Source organism: Sinocyclocheilus anshuiensis, unplaced genomic scaffold, assembly GCF_001515605.1.
Source record: "Sinocyclocheilus anshuiensis isolate Anshui unplaced genomic scaffold, SAMN03320099.WGS_v1.1 scaffold940, whole genome shotgun sequence".
Lineage (NCBI taxonomy): Eukaryota > Metazoa > Chordata > Actinopteri > Cypriniformes > Cyprinidae > Sinocyclocheilus > Sinocyclocheilus anshuiensis.
In genome coordinates this window covers 970,673-989,208 of record NW_015549620.1, presented here as the reverse complement: position 1 = coordinate 989,208, position 18,536 = coordinate 970,673, and the positions used below count along the sequence as shown (strand labels likewise).

At 35.0% G+C, this 18,536-nt stretch overlaps 2 gene segments (V, D, J or C); both read right to left on the bottom strand.

The window, feature by feature from the left end:
* Positions 1 to 486: 486 nt before the first annotated feature.
* LOC107659363 (T-cell receptor alpha chain V region RL-5-like) lies at positions 487 to 955 on the bottom strand. The segment is given in 2 exon segments: positions 487 to 842; positions 916 to 955. Coding segments are annotated over 2 exon segments (396 nt in total).
* Positions 956 to 2,501: 1,546 nt separating this feature from the next.
* Positions 2,502 to 3,175, bottom strand: LOC107659362 (immunoglobulin iota chain-like). The segment is given in 2 exon segments: positions 2,502 to 2,863; positions 3,107 to 3,175. Coding segments are annotated over 2 exon segments (402 nt in total).
* Between the last annotated feature and the right edge of the window lie 15,361 nt (positions 3,176 to 18,536).

The following is an 18,536-nucleotide window of genomic DNA, read 5'->3' as shown; positions in this document are numbered from 1 at the left end:
GCATGGAAATATTACTGATGAAAATATAAAGAATATTTATTTGGTAATTGAATAGTCTAGCTATTTTATATATATATTATAGAATAAAAAATAGCGTTATCTCCATGTGAATGTGTGTGAACACTGCCATCGTGTGGCATTCATGATCTTGCCCCATGTGTTGCACATGAGAATCATTTGAGATGTTTTAATGTTTGTCATATTCGACAGTGTCCTGAATTACAGAATATTTTAAATTGATTTGTCAAAGCACAGTATTATAGGGATTTAATGTTCTTCATCTTTATTTTGCCAAAGATTTACTTACTTTAGAATGTTCCTTTGATTTTATCATTTTGCCAAAGACTGATTAAATGAGTTGTGTCCTTTCTGATTTAGGTAACTGCCTGTGGTTTATTAACTTATTCTCATTATTTCTTAGACATATTGTTGTAATTGGCAGTTACTACTTCCTCATTGTCTTTTTCTCTGTTTCTCTATTGTCTCTCATTGTAACAGGTTTTTGTAGAGAGCTGATGTGTTTCCTGTGACTGTGGGCCTCCGAGCACAGTAGTACAGAGCAGAGTCTGATACAGCAGCAGAGGAGATCTTCAGATCCACATGGATTTGTTCCCTTTTTTCAGCTTTAACAGAGAATCTTGGATCTACATCAGACACTGCAGCTTCCTTTGCACTACCGTAGGTGAGTACAAGAAATTCAGGTTTTGATCTTTCATACTGACGGTACCAGTGGATATTATCTGAAGCTACAGGTGATTGACTACAGGACAATGTAATATCTGAACCCTCTTCATAAACAACATCAGTTTTGTTTGGTTTGATGACATTTCCAAAGACAGCAGCTGAAAAAGAAAACATTTATTCTCAGTGAAATGTTTTAAATTAAACAAAATTTATAATTAACTAAATATTTACCTGCTGATGCACAGAACAGAAAAACTGAATAAAGATCCATTTTACAAGTGTTCACTCTGAGAAGAGTCAGACTGAATAGTTTCTACCAAAGTCTCTGTCAAGCACATTAGATCATGTCAGATCTGTGAACACAGAGTCCCTCCTCTCTGAGCCACATGATACCCAAATTCAGTTCTGTAAATTCAATGCTGATGTTTATTGCTGCATTTCCTAGTGAATCTCTGAGAACACTGCCACCTTGTGGCACATTATACCAGCACAGTGTGTTACACATGATAATCCACTAAACATAAATTTTAGGCTACTTTTGTATGGATTTGGTGTAATAAACAGTATTAGCATGCTTATTGTACTTTGAAAGTCACATTAATTTAAAGGGGTCATAAAATGCTTTTCCTGAGGTGCACTTATAGTCTTAGTATGTGTTTTTTGTTTTTTCATCAAAAACGTAATTTAGATACAAATGGGCCTTTTCTACCCTGAACTTAGCCCTCTGATTTGAACACTCTGTTTGAAGGGACATCTCTGCTGTTAGACTTCAGTGTAAACACCTTTCCACATGAAATGAGTATTATATGCAGAACTCTCTTGAAAACATTTACTGAGATTTTATTATAACAGCCGCTAAAATTAACTAATGAAAAGTGTTGTTTATGGCTTTTTATTTAGAACTCCTCTCATTGCATCAAAGGTTGCAGCGCTGCACTGTAGCCAAACACAGTCATGACGGATATACTTTTATCATAACTAACACAATGAAAACACGACTCATTGAGAATTGTGTAAAGTGTCATTGATTATAACATTAGTTTTGGTGAAAATGCAGAAATCAAATGACTGATAGACTCATGCTGATCTTGAATTGACTGCTGCAGTGATTATAAAAAAACGATCTTTGATTGCTTTCTGTATATAAAATAATCACGATATAGGTAACAGAGTTGCCACGCTTCTAACAGGAACAGTGTGAAGTTGATGGTTTAGTCACTGGATTCACTAATGCATAAACAGCAGTAAACCATTTTACGGTAAAGAACGTTTGTACATGAGTCCTTATATATTACACCGATCACTGGTCATGATGGTCATGAAATGCAGTTTCAAATCAAGATCAGTTTAAAAAGTTTGCAAATTGTTTGCAGCTTTCTTTACCTAACAGCTGTATCGGTTTTGTGTTTGATGGACAGACATGAGATGTTCACAACACGCCTCTTTGATACGACGATCATGATTCTCTCTCTTTTAAAAACAGGCGTTTCAGAAGCATATAATTTTGAGTTTTGAAACTTTCAGTATATTTTTGTTATTGTAGAGTAACATCCTATAAAATCCTACATATTTTTTTATTTTATTTCATTTCTTTTTTTTTATAAATGCTGTTAGCAATTACATTGTGAAATGTACCTTTCACTTACAGTACATATGATCACGGAAATTTTGGGTTTGTACTAAGTTATTAAATCTAATTTAAAACGTGTCTTTGAATGTATTTTATCAGACTTTTGCTCTCAGTGTCTGAGTTGGCAATTTAAGAACATGATTCTCTTGATTGTTATGTGTCCCAGTCTGATTAGTAGAAGGTAGAGTTATGTCAGGTTTTTGTACAGTGTTCTTTTGTTTCCTGTGACTGTGGGCCTCAGAGCACGGTAATACAGAGCAGAGTCTAATACTGCAGCAGAGGAGATGATCAGATCCACACGGTTGATCTCTTTTGTGGATTGTTTTTCTTTTCTGAGCTTAGTAGAGAACCTGGGATCTACATCAGATGTCTTAGTCTCTTTCACACTCTCTATTATGAGCACAAGAAATTGAGGAGCTGATCCGGGATACTGACGGTACCATTGAAGTGAGTGTGCAGAGGAATAACTGCAGGATAAAGTAACAGTTGAACCCACTGCAGCAGATTCCTCAGTACTATCTGGTGTGAATTCATCTCCAAAACTCACACCTGGAAAAGAGCAAAAGAACAACTTTGAAATTGATTGATTACAGTGATTTGAAATTGTATACATACAATAAACAATGCTACTTAATTATATTAAAAATTAATGTTGATCAATTGATTGACCAATTAAATAAGTTAATTTAGCATGAGAAATTGTTGATGACAAAATATTATATCTATGTTCTAAAAGTTTCTGAGATTTTTTTAAAGTGCAAAAGCTTGCAAAACATACACAAAAGCACTTACATGTCAAGGCAGAAAGCAGAATGACTGAATGAAGAATCATTGTGCATGTGTGTGTTTCACTACAGCAGGACTGAGCTTTGTGACAGTCTAGCAAATGTAACAAGATCATCTCAGATGCATATGCTAAACTCCTCCTCTTTCATCCTTTTTTAGTTTAATGCCAAAAGGTTGTCAAATCTGCACATATTTTAAAACCAAACATTAAATTTAGATTAATAAATGTGATTAAATTTTTATGCAGGTTCACAGAAGATTATGAAGATAATTATTCGGCAGCTTATGTGAAACTAAAATGTATAGAGTGGGTGAAATGCACTTTGCACAACACTAAATAATAAAAAATGCTTACATTTCTGATTTTATACGTGTTATAGTTGTGGTACAGAAGCTGATATCGTGGAGATTTGCATGTCACATAATTGAGCACTTGCTCTGTTTTTGTGTGAGTGTTGATTGTGTTTTAGTCACTGTGGGTTCATAACTGAAACATGAGAAAAAGATAAATCATTCATTCAGTCGCTTGTTTCAGTTAGAAATAGGATGGTTCATGAGGAGGAGAGGTTAAACAGATACAGAAAATGAATAACGATTTTAAGTGGTGTGTGTATATTGCCCTCTCCAGGATGTTATTGTAAAAAGATTTTACTAGAGAGGGTTTTGTATTCATTATTCAGTAGCATATGAGAGAGCAATATTTAAAGGGGTCATAGGATGCTACATGCACTTTTACAAGTTGTTTGAACTGAAATGTGTGTTGGCAGTGTGTGTACACAACCACCCTATAATGCTAAAAATCCACCCGGTGTTTTTCTGTTTTTTTTTTTATCTCGTTAAATGTCGTCATTTACTCCTGACATCTGAGCCGCTGAACTCGCAGTGGATTACATTTGTTTCTGAAGGGAATGCTCCCCTGGTCTGCTTAAATGCGTCTATGTTCCCGCGAATCATTCATGATCCAGCCTCATCTACAGAAGTGCTTTAAGGCCCTAAAGAATCATATCAACTTGTGGAAAATGGGCATCATATGACCCCTTTAACACGGTCTTGTGAATGTCAGCATTCAGATAATATTCACTTCTGACAAACATGTGTGATTGTATTTAACACATTTACATTCTGTACATATACAGTATGTACAGTGCAAAGAGGCAGGAAGATGGATAAATCATCCTTTATCGTATCAGTAGGGATTTAACGATTCACTCAACTCACGATTCGATTTGATTCATGCTTTTTTTTAACAAAATGAGATTTAAGACAAATTATAAATTAAATGTGTCCTTTTATTATTGCTTGGACAAAATACTACATGTTTCTTTGTGAAATTGAAATATAACACAACCGATTTGAATCGTCACATATTTAAATCGATTTTCAACCGGCTCGCGGTTAATCGTTACATCCCTACGATATCAGCATTAACATATACTCTTATTAATGTAACATATACCTTTAATGTATTGGGAAATATAGGAAATAGAAGGGTCAGATTTATATTTATTCAAAGATGTGAGATGAGTTTGTGCCTACTGTGCTTGATGTACAGATACAAATTCTAGTATTATTGGGTTTGTTTAAATTTGAAGTGTATTTCAGCCAAATACTTTCTCTGTGATATATATAGCAGTCCTTATCACATGATCAGACACCTGGGAGGTATATTGTCCATTTAGATGTAATACTACCATTTGTTCTTAGTTGTAGTGAACTGGAGACTGCTCTTATTTAATACTTAAATGTTGATTGTAAAGTGTAGATGAGTTTCCTGTCACTGAGGGCATCAGACATAGGGTCTCCCTAGGGTGACCATACATCACCCTAGATCACGTCCTGGCCAGGATTTCTATATTGTCTAAAATATCCAGGTTTTGGCTTTGTTTTCCTGTTTTCACACTTGCTGAAGGTAATGATTGAAAAGTAGTTTGACCAATAACAAGCAGGCATTGTACATAATCGGAACAGGAAAACAGCCAAAACCTGGATATTTTAGGCAATATAGAAACCCTGGCCAGGACATGTCCAGGAAAAAGAGCATGTATGGTCACCCTATTTTATCCTCTGTAATTTGTCAGTGCTTTTGTATGAGTGTTGAGTGTGTTTCATCCACAAATCCTGGCTCATCATCAGAGGAACAATAGTTACATTTCTCCATATCATTAAAATACCATTGTTTTCTTTTACAGTCAGGTTTTTGTACATTGTTCTTGTGTTTCCTGTCACTGTGGGCTCCAGAGCGCAGTAGTACAGAGCATAGTCTGATACTGCAGCAGAGGAGATCTCCAAATCCACACGGTTTTGTTTTTCTTTTTTTCTGATTTTAGTTGTGAGTCTGTGATCTACACCAGACATCTGAGCTTGTTTTGCACTGTCTGAGATGAGTACAAGGAACTCAGGAGCTGATCTGGGATACTGACGGTACCAAAGTAATTTCAACCGGCTCGCGGTTAATCGTTACATCCCTACGATATCAGCATTAACATATACTCTTATTAATGTAACATATACCTTTAATGTATTGGGAAATATAGGAAATAGAAGGGTCAGATTTATATTTATTCAAAGATGTGAGATGAGTTTGTGCCTACTGTGCTTGATGTACAGATACAAATTCTAGTATTATTGGGTTTGTTTAAATTTGAAGTGTATTTCAGCCAAATACTTTCTCTGTGATATATATAGCAGTCCTTATCACATGATCAGACACCTGGGAGGTATATTGTCCATTTAGATGTAATACTACCATTTGTTCTTAGTTGTAGTGAACTGGAGACTGCTCTTATTTAATACTTAAATGTTGATTGTAAAGTGTAGATGAGTTTCCTGTCACTGAGGGCATCAGACATAGGGTCTCCCTAGGGTGACCATACATCACCCTAGATCACGTCCTGGCCAGGATTTCTATATTGTCTAAAATATCCAGGTTTTGGCTTTGTTTTCCTGTTTTCACACTTGCTGAAGGTAATGATTGAAAAGTAGTTTGACCAATAACAAGCAGGCATTGTACATAATCGGAACAGGAAAACAGCCAAAACCTGGATATTTTAGGCAATATAGAAACCCTGGCCAGGACATGTCCAGGAAAAAGAGCATGTATGGTCACCCTATTTTATCCTCTGTAATTTGTCAGTGCTTTTGTATGAGTGTTGAGTGTGTTTCATCCACAAATCCTGGCTCATCATCAGAGGAACAATAGTTACATTTCTCCATATCATTAAAATACCATTGTTTTCTTTTACAGTCAGGTTTTTGTACATTGTTCTTGTGTTTCCTGTCACTGTGGGCTCCAGAGCGCAGTAGTACAGAGCATAGTCTGATACTGCAGCAGAGGAGATCTCCAAATCCACACGGTTTTGTTTTTCTTTTTTTCTGATTTTAGTTGTGAGTCTGTGATCTACACCAGACATCTGAGCTTGTTTTGCACTGTCTGAGATGAGTACAAGGAACTCAGGAGCTGATCTGGGATACTGACGGTACCAAAGTAAAGACCATGCAGATGAATAACTGCAGGATAATGTAACATTTGAACCTTCAGCAGCAAATTCCTCTGTTTTGTCTGGTGTAATAGTATCTCCTTTACTGGGACCTGCAAAGAAAATCGAAATGTTAGTTTTAGTCTCAGATGGTGTAAATAATATATGACTAATAATATAATATAAGACACTTTTATATCTTAATCCACCAAATAAGATTATTATAAGATAATTATTTATTAATTAACATACTTCATTTATAAAATAAAGGTAATGCATTAAAATGATTGTACTTACATGCTAAAGCAGAAAGCAGAATAACTAAATGGAGTATCATTGTACAGTATGTGTGCTTACAGTCTGAGCTTGAATGATTTTATGACATAATCTGTCAGGTTCAGCAAAATACCCTCAGATATACTTCAAGCCCCTCCTTCCTCACTAAAAAAAAGGCAATACACCTCAATATAATTTTGTCACTGTTACCTTTTTGAACACAGTTGCATCATAAAATGTTACAAAGACCCAGAGTAGCATATTTATCTGTCATCGCTTTCGGATTTAACTTAGATCACTTGAGACACTGTGAGCTGCAGGGCACAGAAGAACAGAACAGAAGTTAAGGCTCAGATTTGCTTGAATATTCAGTGAGAAGTAAAACTCAGGTTTTGTTCTGAGATACTAACGATACCACTGGAAAGAGTTAACAGTAACACCAGTGGTACTGTAGTTACAGGAGAGGGTCTCATTTTCACCCTCAAAAACATGTCTTTCTAAAGTAAATGCTTGTATTGTATCAGCTGAAGAAGTTTCTGTGAAAAAGAAAAGGGCTTCAGTTAATCAAGCAATAAAGTGATTAAACCATCAGAATCTATACGGTGTCACGCTGTTTTTTTATTTTATTTATTTTAACTGACATATTGAAATGATCGCTTACCCATGCAAAGTTGGATTAATATCCAGGTAAAAAGCAACATGTTTGCATAGAGACGAAGATGCCAAAAATAGTTGTTCAATAACTAATAATTTATAATAATAATTTCACTCATCATCATCTCAAACTGTCAACATCAGTGTGAATCTGCTCCTACTGCTGGAGTGTTTTATTCTGTAACAATTGGACAAGATGTCTTTGTGGAAAGTGGAAGTTTGATCTATATTATGAATATCATAACAAACATAGTAATACATTTTTGCATTAGCAGTGAGCAGCACTTCATAGCTATATAATGTATATACAGTAAAAAATGTTCAGTTGATTTATTTAGCAAAATAAATCACATATAACATGCATATTTAGGGAAATATTTCTCATGTCAACAACTGCACATTTCAGAGCTCTTAGTTCTTGTCAGGATGTTTATGTGTTTCAGTCACTGTGGGCTGCAGAGCACAGTAGTAAACAGCAGAGTCAGACACACGCACATCCTGGATTGACAGAGAAACTGTGCTTGAGGATTTGTCGAGATCGGCATGAAATCTTTCCTCAAATTCTTTTTCACTGCTGCTTGATCCAGTCGAGAGTTTACGGAGCATGTAAACTGGGAATCCTTTGGTTTTATGTTGGTACCAGTAAAGAGAAGGGTATTGGTCACTGGTACTGTAAGTGCAGTGAAGTTTAACCATCTCATGTTCTGAAGCCTTTTGAACTCTTGTTGGCTGATTAATAGAATCTTGTGTATTGCACTCTGTCAGGAAATATAAAAATGTAAATAAACAAGTCAGTTTTCAAGTATATTCTGATGTGAAGATAAGGAGTAAAGGCAAGTTACTTCACCTAGAACTGCAGCCAATAGAAGAAAATTCCTCAGCCAGATTAACATAGTTTACATAAAGCGTAAAAAAAAACGGCAGTATTAGTGAAATATTAGGATGATTAACAGTCTGAGTTTATGATTATGATGATGAGCCAGTCTGACTTTAGATTTTACTGTGTGTGATACTATGTTTGCAAAGGTTAAACACATATAGGAGGAGCTTGCATGTATAGTAGGATACAATTCTGCCACAAAGTGGTCAGGATGTGCAATTACATAACTTCCAATAAAACAAAAAACAGCAGAACAGGTTGCAATTTATCCTTGTTTGACTTTTATTTTATTTATTTATTTTACTGATCACCTTAAACTAAAAGAAGAATTTGCTGAATAAACAGATGAATTTGATGCTGTATTAATGCAGGAAACTCATGAAAAATTAAAACTGAATACATTTTTAATGCTTGCTTTCTGGTTTACTTTTATGCCTTAAATAATTTACTTTACAGGTGTTACCACATATTTTATTACATTCAGGGCTGGATAGATTGTGGTTTTCACTAGACAGATTAAAAAGTGAAACGAGCTTCAGGTTTTGGTACAACATTCTTCATGTTTTATTTCACTGGGCTCCTACTAACATAGCACAATAATAGAGAGCTGAATCTGACAGACGTACATCAGTAATAGTGAGATCAGTGGATGTATCTGATGTAGTCGACTGAAACAGATCATCAGCGGTGTGTGCAGCACTCCATAATCGAGCACCTTTATATGCTAAAAACATAAATTATCCATGTAGATTCTGTCTGTACCAGTAAAGCCGAACGCTATTGCTGGTTGCACTAAATGAGCAGCTCAGCTTGACACTTTCTCTTTCTTGTGTGACAGACACCAAACGTGTGAACAAAAAGCAGAATATAAACCAAACACACTGCATACACCTGACAAAATGCAAATAGTTAATATGGCTAAAATAAGATTTTAAAAACAACAAATGGAAAAAATGTGAGCACCATGCTTTATCTGCCTAAGATAGACATACAATAATAAAACTTAAGCTGTGACCATTGGCATAAAGTCCTTTGGATGTACAGTATATGGTAATTGAAAATAGCAGCATTTGTTTTATACTGTAGGTGTTATTATTTGTTGTCATTATTATAAATCTGTAATTGTTTAATGTAGCAATTTAATGTAGTGTTATTTCACTGTAGTGTTATAAATATGTGTAAATTAGAAGGTAAGCAGCACTGAATTCACTGCACATCCATAAGTGGGGACTGATTTCAAGAATTGATAGAGACATGTTTTATTGTTCAGGAGGTTTTTGTACACTGTAGTTGAGTTTCCTGTCATTGTGGGCGTCAGCGCACAGTAGTACAGTGCAGAATCTGTTACTTCAGCATCAGAGATCTCCAGACTCACAAGATTTTTGTCCACTTTTGGTATAATACGAGGAGGAAGTGGGTTACTTGTGGCACCTTGTGGGTAAATCCAAGCCAGGAACTCTGGTTTGGATCTGGGATATTGGCGATACCAGTGCAGGTTAGTTATAGCTCCTTCATATTTGCAGGACAGAGTGACTTTTTGCCCCACAGTTGCATGTGCCTTGTTTTCCTGTGGTGTTATTGACTGTGCCAATGTGTAACCTGGAAAATTTAAAACATTTTCCAGAATTTGTATCATTATAGCATTTAAACAAAGTCAGTCTAAAAATATGTAAACTGCATTATTTGTACAAATGTCTAAAAGTCATAAGTAAACTTCACTTACTTTTTATGAACAATAGCAGAAGAAGAGCAGAAGGAATCATCATGTTTGCACTGTGAGAAGTTTAAATGATCACTTTGCTTTTATTCAAACCTCCACAGACTCCTCCTTGTTGTGACTGCACAGAATGTGAACACATTGAAATTAATTGTACTTCTTGATGATCAACATTTGAGTTCAAATATAAAACAATCCTAGTAAATCTCATTGAATTTATTTACAGCAATGTAGTGTTTTTGATCACAATCAGTTTTTTTTTTCCAGTAAATGAGGTATTAATGTGCCTCATGTAACACTCATTTACATAATTATTTTCTGTCAATGCCAACTTAAAGAGCTGATGTATGAATGCTGACTGTATATCGCCCTCTTCTGGTCCCCAGTAGGGTTATTTAATAAAACAGGGAATATTCAACAGTGTATAAAGCATTGAAATAAGAGTTGCGTTTCTGCTCATATCATATTAAATGTATTTCTAGTAATAACCTAGTACACTCAACATATGTGTTTTAACATAATATTGGTCACTGTGTGTTGTTTTGATGTGAAAACGACCTGATTTATATTAGGCTAGTGTCACATTTAAAACATGGGATAAATTGATTTATGATATGAAGTGGAATGGTTGGAATTGTAAATGTTTATATAATCTAAAAAAGAATGATTTAATTTAGGGCTCATTTATTTGCAGGGTTTTTGTGTGAGTGTTGAGTGTGTTTCAGTCACTGTGGGCCTCAGAGCACAGTAGTACACAGCAGAGTCAGACACACGCAGATTCTTGATCATCAGTGGCACTGATGTTGTAGAGGTGTTGAGATTGGCATCAAATCTCCCTTCAAATTGTTTATCAACCTCACCAGATCCGGGAAATTTCTTCAGCATATATCTAGGGTATCCTTTTATTTCTTGCTGGTACCAGAACAGATATGGAAATGAATCAGTGGTTGAATATGTGCAGTTGATTGTTACAGGTTCACCTTCAAAAGCTGTTTGAACTCTTGTTTTCTGTTCAACACTGTCCTGAGAATCACATCCTAAAATATAATTTTTTAAAAAGTAAGTTTATTTTCTAATGAAATGAAAACACAACCACACACAGGGATTTCCAATATTAAAAAATTAAAATTAGTCTAAAACCACACATATTTAATGGTGCCACTTACCCCACAAATATGTGAATAGAATGATAACCCTTTGCCACTGTTTCATTATATCTGTTGTGCTTTCCAACTGAAATCACAGAAGTCATAAAAATTAACTGAGAAGTTAAGAGTCTCTTCTTGCTTTTGCTTCTCTGTGATGCAGTAGACCTCAAACACTTTATAGGCGGAGCTTCTTCTGTAGAGGCCATCATCATCATATTTATAATTAGAAAAGACTTTTATGATTTACATCTGCATGCTGTAACCATATACATTTTCTATATTTAAAAATTATTGCTTGTCATTTTAACTTTCTGGTTTCTGTATTTGTTATTTTATGGTTTCTTGACTTCTTTAAAGCAGGTTGCACATGGATCCCACTTCCATATTAACATCTGCATAATTTCCTGTAAGGCGTTTATTGTTTATTGTAATTGGATTATTATATTACAATGTTAGTCATTCTTTTGCAGAGGTTAAACACATACAGTATAACACAATACAACAGGAGCTTAAATAAATAGTTTGCACCAACATCATAGATTATGCCACAACATTGTGGCCAACTTCTGAAATGACAGTTTTACATTACAATTACAGAGAGAGAGAGAGAGATTCATTTTGTTTAAAAAAAAATCTCTCTAGAATGTCATTCTTTGGCTTTGATGACAGAAATTACTGATATATCAACACCATTTAGTTACGAGGGTATGGCAACATGTTGTTAATGTAGCAAATGCATGTGGTTTTGCATTTGCTGAAGAGAAGTTTGTAATATGTTCCAATTCGGCATGTACTGTAAATGCAGCTCACCAGCATGAACATGTCACGGATTGATGATGTAAAACTTGATGAACTGTTTTAACAGGCCTAATTCAGACTCTCACAGGTGTGACCACATATTTTATTACATTCAGGACTGGATAGATTGGGGTTCTGATTGTGGTTTTCACTCAATATTTTCAAAGTGAAAAGAGCTTCAGGTTTTTGTATGACATGTTTCATGTTTTGTATCACTGGGCTGCTACTCTTAGAGCACAATAATAGTGAGCTGAATCTGACAGACGTACATCAGTAATAGTGAGTTCAGTGGATGTACGTGATGCAGCTGAATGAAACCGATCATCAGAGGTGTCTTCATAATCACCCGATGACCGTGCATTTTTGCGTAATAAATATTGTGGTTCTCTGTTGGGATACTGTCTGAACCAGTAAAGCACAACATATTCACTACTTGTACTGTATGAGCAGCTCAGCTTGACAGTTTCTTTTTTTTCCGTCCCTTTATCTGGCTCGATGTTGTCTCCAGTCACCAAACCTGTCAACAATATGATTTTGATTTATGAAATCAAGGTAGAAAACATAATATCGCAAACACACTTTACTTTTTCCAAAAAAATCAAACGATTAAAGGATTTGGAGTTTGAGATTTTAAAACAATGTAAATATTCATATACAGATTTTCATTAATTGTTCAGTAAATAATGCACCTGTTCCCAGAACGAGAATCAATATAAAGTATCTGTCCATGTTCAATCAGATCAGCTCAGATCTCTGTTGAGGCTCTCAGTGCTCTGAGCTGTAAGTCACTGCAGATCAGTCATAAACACACACAGGAACTTCATCCTCTCTGAACTTCCTGCTACTGTTCACTTTCATCCACTGCCATTCAGAAGTTTGAGATCAGTAAGATTTTGAATGTTTTTTTAAGAAAACATGTAAGTGTGACCAGCTCTATTCAGGTAAACCCAGCTATCCCTTGACTTTATATTACTTTTTTCTTTTAACATTGTGAAGTGCTCACATACTACTTTTGGCCTTCATAAACAATTGTTTTCAAATATACAAATGAAAGGAGACAAACTGTATATCTAAACTCAATTGTGCATTCCAGATGCTGTCACATCCTACAACCTCATCGTCTGCAGAGAGAAACTGCCACTCAGTCACACCAAAATACAGATAATGATTAACTTAGAGGCATCATAGAGGATTGTGAAGATATTTCACTGGAGCTTGGTCTTCAATACACTTTTATGTTCTATTTTGTTTGACTTCTTTAAGCATTTATTTATGTTCAATGTCCATTGTCATTCATTAATGTATTCTGCTAATAACTGTTGTTAGAACACTGTCATTAGCAGAATACATTAATGAATGACAATGGACATTGAACATAAATAAATGCTTAAAGAAGTCAAACAAAATAGAACATAAAAGTGTATTGAAGACCAAGCTCCAGTGAAATATCTTCACAATCCTCTATGATGCCTCTAAGTTAATCATTATCTGTATTTTGGTGTGACATATATATATATATAATTATCATTAATATACTAATATTAATGATATTAACATACTAATATTAATGAAAACAATCATTAAAAAGGTTATTTATAACACCATTAAGGTCCTGTATGGCATTTTCAAAGCATGGTTCTATATGGAACCCTATAAAAAAGGTTCTATTTAGCACTAAAAAGGGTTCTGCTATTGTTACAAGCCGAAGAACCCTTTTCTGGTACTGTTTAGAACCATTTTTCTTAAGAGTGGTACACAGCAGAGTCAGACACAAGCAGATTCTTGATTGTCAGAGGAACTGTTCCTAATGTGGAGTCCAGTTTTATGTGAAATCTCTCCTTAAATTCAGGCTGCATAGTTCCTTTACCAATGGAAAAGTCACTCAGAATGAATGTCGGTGATCTGTTTGGTAGTTGTTTGTACCAGTAGAGATAAGCATTTGCAGCACTCATGAGGGTGTAATTACACAATAAAGTCGCTTGATTTCCCTCAGCAGAAGTCTTTTCTCCTAAAGGCTGATTGACACTGTCCTGTCCCCAGCACACTGGAAAGGATCGGACATGAATTAACAATCAGATATTAATTAACTCAAATAAATAAAGAGTAAATGAAAGATGTTCTCACCAAAATCATGTGGTGTGAAGAAAAGAGTAATAATCAGCCATTTTGTAATTGTTGCTCTGAGTGAGAGTGAGAGTGAGAGACAGACAACTGATGTGAGTCTCTACTAATGGCAAATCTCTCTCAATCCTTAGTAGCTTCTCTTGATATTTTCAACAACAGAACAGTCTCACACAAGAAATTAAAGGATTGCTTCCCCCTGGTGGTGAATTCATTGTAGTAAAAACTTCAGTTTTTCAGTTCATTTGTAACCTTTGAAATCATTTCAAATTATATAAACCATAGAGTGCAATATTCTTTGACAGATTATGCATAATATGACATTGTTGTGTAAAATGATATTACATATAATATACATCTATATGTATCTGAACCAAGATGAGAAACCAGGATAGACAAAATGACAGGATAATATAATATTCAGTCAAACTTCTTTGTTTTTCTTAGTAGTTTTATATTCTTAAGGTTTAGCTTTATATAAGAATAATAAATTTTTCTTAGCACATTTGCTGAACTAGACTGTAAATTTCAACAATATCTGTATATCTAAATCAGGTTTATTAATATTTTTGTTATTTGATCTTAAGATATTATGTTTTATTGTTCATGACAGATGTCCACATCTATTAGGACTGGTCATGCGTTGAATATGCCTATGTTCGTTTGCCTTTATAACTTGAACTAAATTTCAGCTGTAACCACACACAGGTGTTTCCACAAGTGTAATTATATTGTGTGAATTTTAGATTGTGGGTTTGATGTGGCTTGACATCAAAAGGGACAAATAATTTGAGTTTTTGTATAGCTACACATAGACTTTGTATCACTGGGCTGCTACTCTTAGAGCACAATAATAGAGAGCTGAATCTGACAGAGTTACACTAGTAATGGTGAGTTCAGTGGATGTGTGTGATGTAGTCGACTTAAAGCGATGATCAGCGGGGCTCCCACCTCCACTACTTGACCGTGCAGCCTTGTATAGCAAATAGCGAAGCTCTTCATTAGGATACTTTCTGTACCAGTACAGATAAACATAACTGCTGCTTGTATCATATGAGCAGTTGAGGGTCACAGTCTCATCTTCCTTTATGACACTAATTTCTTGATTTGGTCTAATCTGGTCTGCAGTCATCACACCTAAAACAAATGAACAAAATAATTTGTGAGTCAAGTAACACAAGACTATTCCATTTAAATGTGTCTACAACTGTAATGAATAAAAAATTTCATATTATACCTGAAATCATAATTAAAATCAAAAGCAGGTGTTTTTCCATGTTGACTAGGTCAGATCAGGTGTGTATTAATGTTCTCTGTGCTCTGAGCTGTAGATCTGTGTTACTGTGAGTCTCTGCAGTTTCACAATCAAACACACTGGTACTTCCTGCTTTCTGTGTGATGATGCCATCTAATGCTTCTCATGTTTTTGTTCTGCCATTGCTTAGAAGAAAGCTTTAGCTTCAAGGAATTATATATACAGTATATATTTATTTAACACATGAATCTTAAGAAAAACACAAACATGAATTATTAATGAACAAATAAAATTAACATGAATGTTTCAAAGTGTTAATACTTCCGGATTTAAATGAGATTTTGAATTCCAGATTCAGGTCAGGTCTCCACTGCATATGCTAATGTATTAGTTAAATGCTCACTGAAGAGCTTGTTTGTTGTGATGATTTGAGGCTCATGAGGCTCTGGATGAAGTTTGAAATTGCTAAACTTTATATTATTTTGTACACCTTGAACAAATCTTTATCAAGATAGGATTGTTAAAAATAGTTGTTGTTGTTTTTTTTACAAATCAAATGCTGGATCCTCATTACATATCCCTCTGTATGTTTTAAGGTTATTTACTCACTGGATATACCCATGGACATTTGTTTAGAATAACTAAAAGGAGTGTAATCATGTGTGCTTTCTCAACTTAAATGACACAGTCTCTGTTCAACAAACTACCCCTAAGATATAAACCTCTTATGGTTGCCTCAACATGGTTGCTTTATAAAATGTTATGAATACCTGAAGTATCTTTTAAGTGAATCTTTGTCTGTCACCCCTGTTGAAAAAAACCCCAGCATATGCTGGTTAGGTATGTTTTGAAGCATGACTGCTGGTTTGAGCTGGTTTAAGCTGGTCCTTAGCTGGTCATGAGCTGTTTTAAGCTGGTCATGTGCTGGTCCTAAGCAACTATCTCCTGCTCAGGACCAGCTTAGGACCAGCACATGACCATCTTAAACCATCAGCCATGCTTCAAAACATACCTAACTAGCTTATGCTGTTTTTTTCAACAGGGACCCTTTATGTTATACTGTATCTTTTTATACAGTGAATGACAATTCATGTATATAATACTGTTTTTTGCTATATAGAGGGGTGTTCCCCTGTGTTAACTATTGAAGATATGGGGGCTGGACATGTGTGATGTAGATGCAATACTGTGTATCATGTTTTTGTACAGTGTTCTTGTGTTTCCTGTCACTGTGGACGTCAGAGCGCAGTAGTACAGAGCAGAGTCTGATATAGATGCAGAGGAGATCTCCAGATCCACATGGTTTTCTTTGTCTTTACTAACTTTGGCAGTGAATCTGGAATCTACATAAGACTCCTGAGCTTCTTTTGCACTGTCTGAGATGAGCACAATGAACTCAGGAGCTGATTTGGGATACTGACGATACCAGTGAAGAGTATACGCAGATGAATAACTGCAGGATAATTCAACACTTGAACCCTCATCAGCAAGCTCCACTGTTTTGGTTGGTTTAATTTCATTTCCATACGTTGCATCTGCAAAAGTAGATCAAATCTTTTTTGAACACGTGTTAAAATTGAATCATTCAATTTAGATGTTCAGTAACAAAAGGAAAAACACTTCATACTTAATTTTGAGCAGAAATGAGCCATTATGGCTGCTCGGAGTATCTGGATGCACAACACTTCAATATTTACATGCAAAGGCAGAAAGCAGAATGACAGAATGGAGACTCATTGTGTGTGTTTCTTATTTCTCTCTCTAACAGACATGAAGTTTAAGAAGATCACATCAGGTATCAGTGCTTTAAACCCCACCTCTTCTAGAGAGCTCTTTGAGAGAGCAGATCAAATCAGATCTGTTTCATAGACCATTATGTTATTTGAGTACTATTCATATCCTATACTGCATAGCACCCTCTTGTGGTTACTTACTGACTCTGTTATATGATTATGTGATAAACAGAATATGATCTGGATTAATTCCTCATGCAACACTTTATTATAGTTAATATTAATTCCTCATGCAATACTTATATGACTTTAAATCATAACCAAGATTATCAGCAGTGAGTCTCTCTTTAGATGTGCATATCCACAAAGAGTGAATTTAGGGATGAAGTTTATTTTGGTGGTAAAAATAGGTATTACAAAAATTCAAGTTGAACTGTATTTGAATCAACATTTAGTCAGTGACTTGCATCCTAGAGGGGAGTGTAAACAAATAGCATTCATAATAGTATTAAGTTTAAAAATATGAATAATTTATCTTACCACTGCTGCAACTATATAGTTTATATATTGTTTTATAGTTTATCTCATATTAATACAGTGTGAATTTATAATATACCTATATTTATGGAAAGAAATACACCTTCATCTGTGTCAGGTTTTTGTACAGTGTTCTTGTGTTTCCTGTGACTGGGCCTCAGAGCACAGTAATACAGAGCAGAGTCTGATACTGCAGCAGAGGAGATGATCAGATCCACACGGTTGATTTCGATTTCTTTTGTGACTTGTTTTTCTTTTCTGAGCTTAGTAGAGAACCTGGGATCTACATCAGATGTCTTAGTCTCTTTCACACTCTCTATTATGAGCACAAGAAATTGAGGAGCTGATCCGGGATGCTGACGGTACCATTGAAGTGAGTCTGCAGAGGAGTAACTGGAGGATAAAGTAACAGTTGAACCCACTGCAGCAGATTTCTCAGTGCTGTCTGGTGTGATTTCATCTCCAAAACTCACACCTGGAAAAAAAAAAAGTGTAAATAATGATGAAATTGATTTACTGCAGTGATTTGAAATGGAATACATACAATAAACTAACAGTTGAACCCACTGCAGCAGATTTCTCAGTGCTGTCTGGTGTGATTTCATCTCCAAAACTCACACCTGGAAAAAAAAAAAGTGTAAATAATGATGAAATTGATTTACTGCAGTGATTTGAAATGGAATACATATAATAAACAATGCTAGTTAATTATATTAAATATTAATGTCGCATTGTGATATAAGATTCTAAAGTGTATGAGCAGAGAAAAATGTACATTATTTAAGGATGTAATAAGTTTATATTTTCAATTAAAACGTTCATTAAGCAAGTAAGGTGAGAA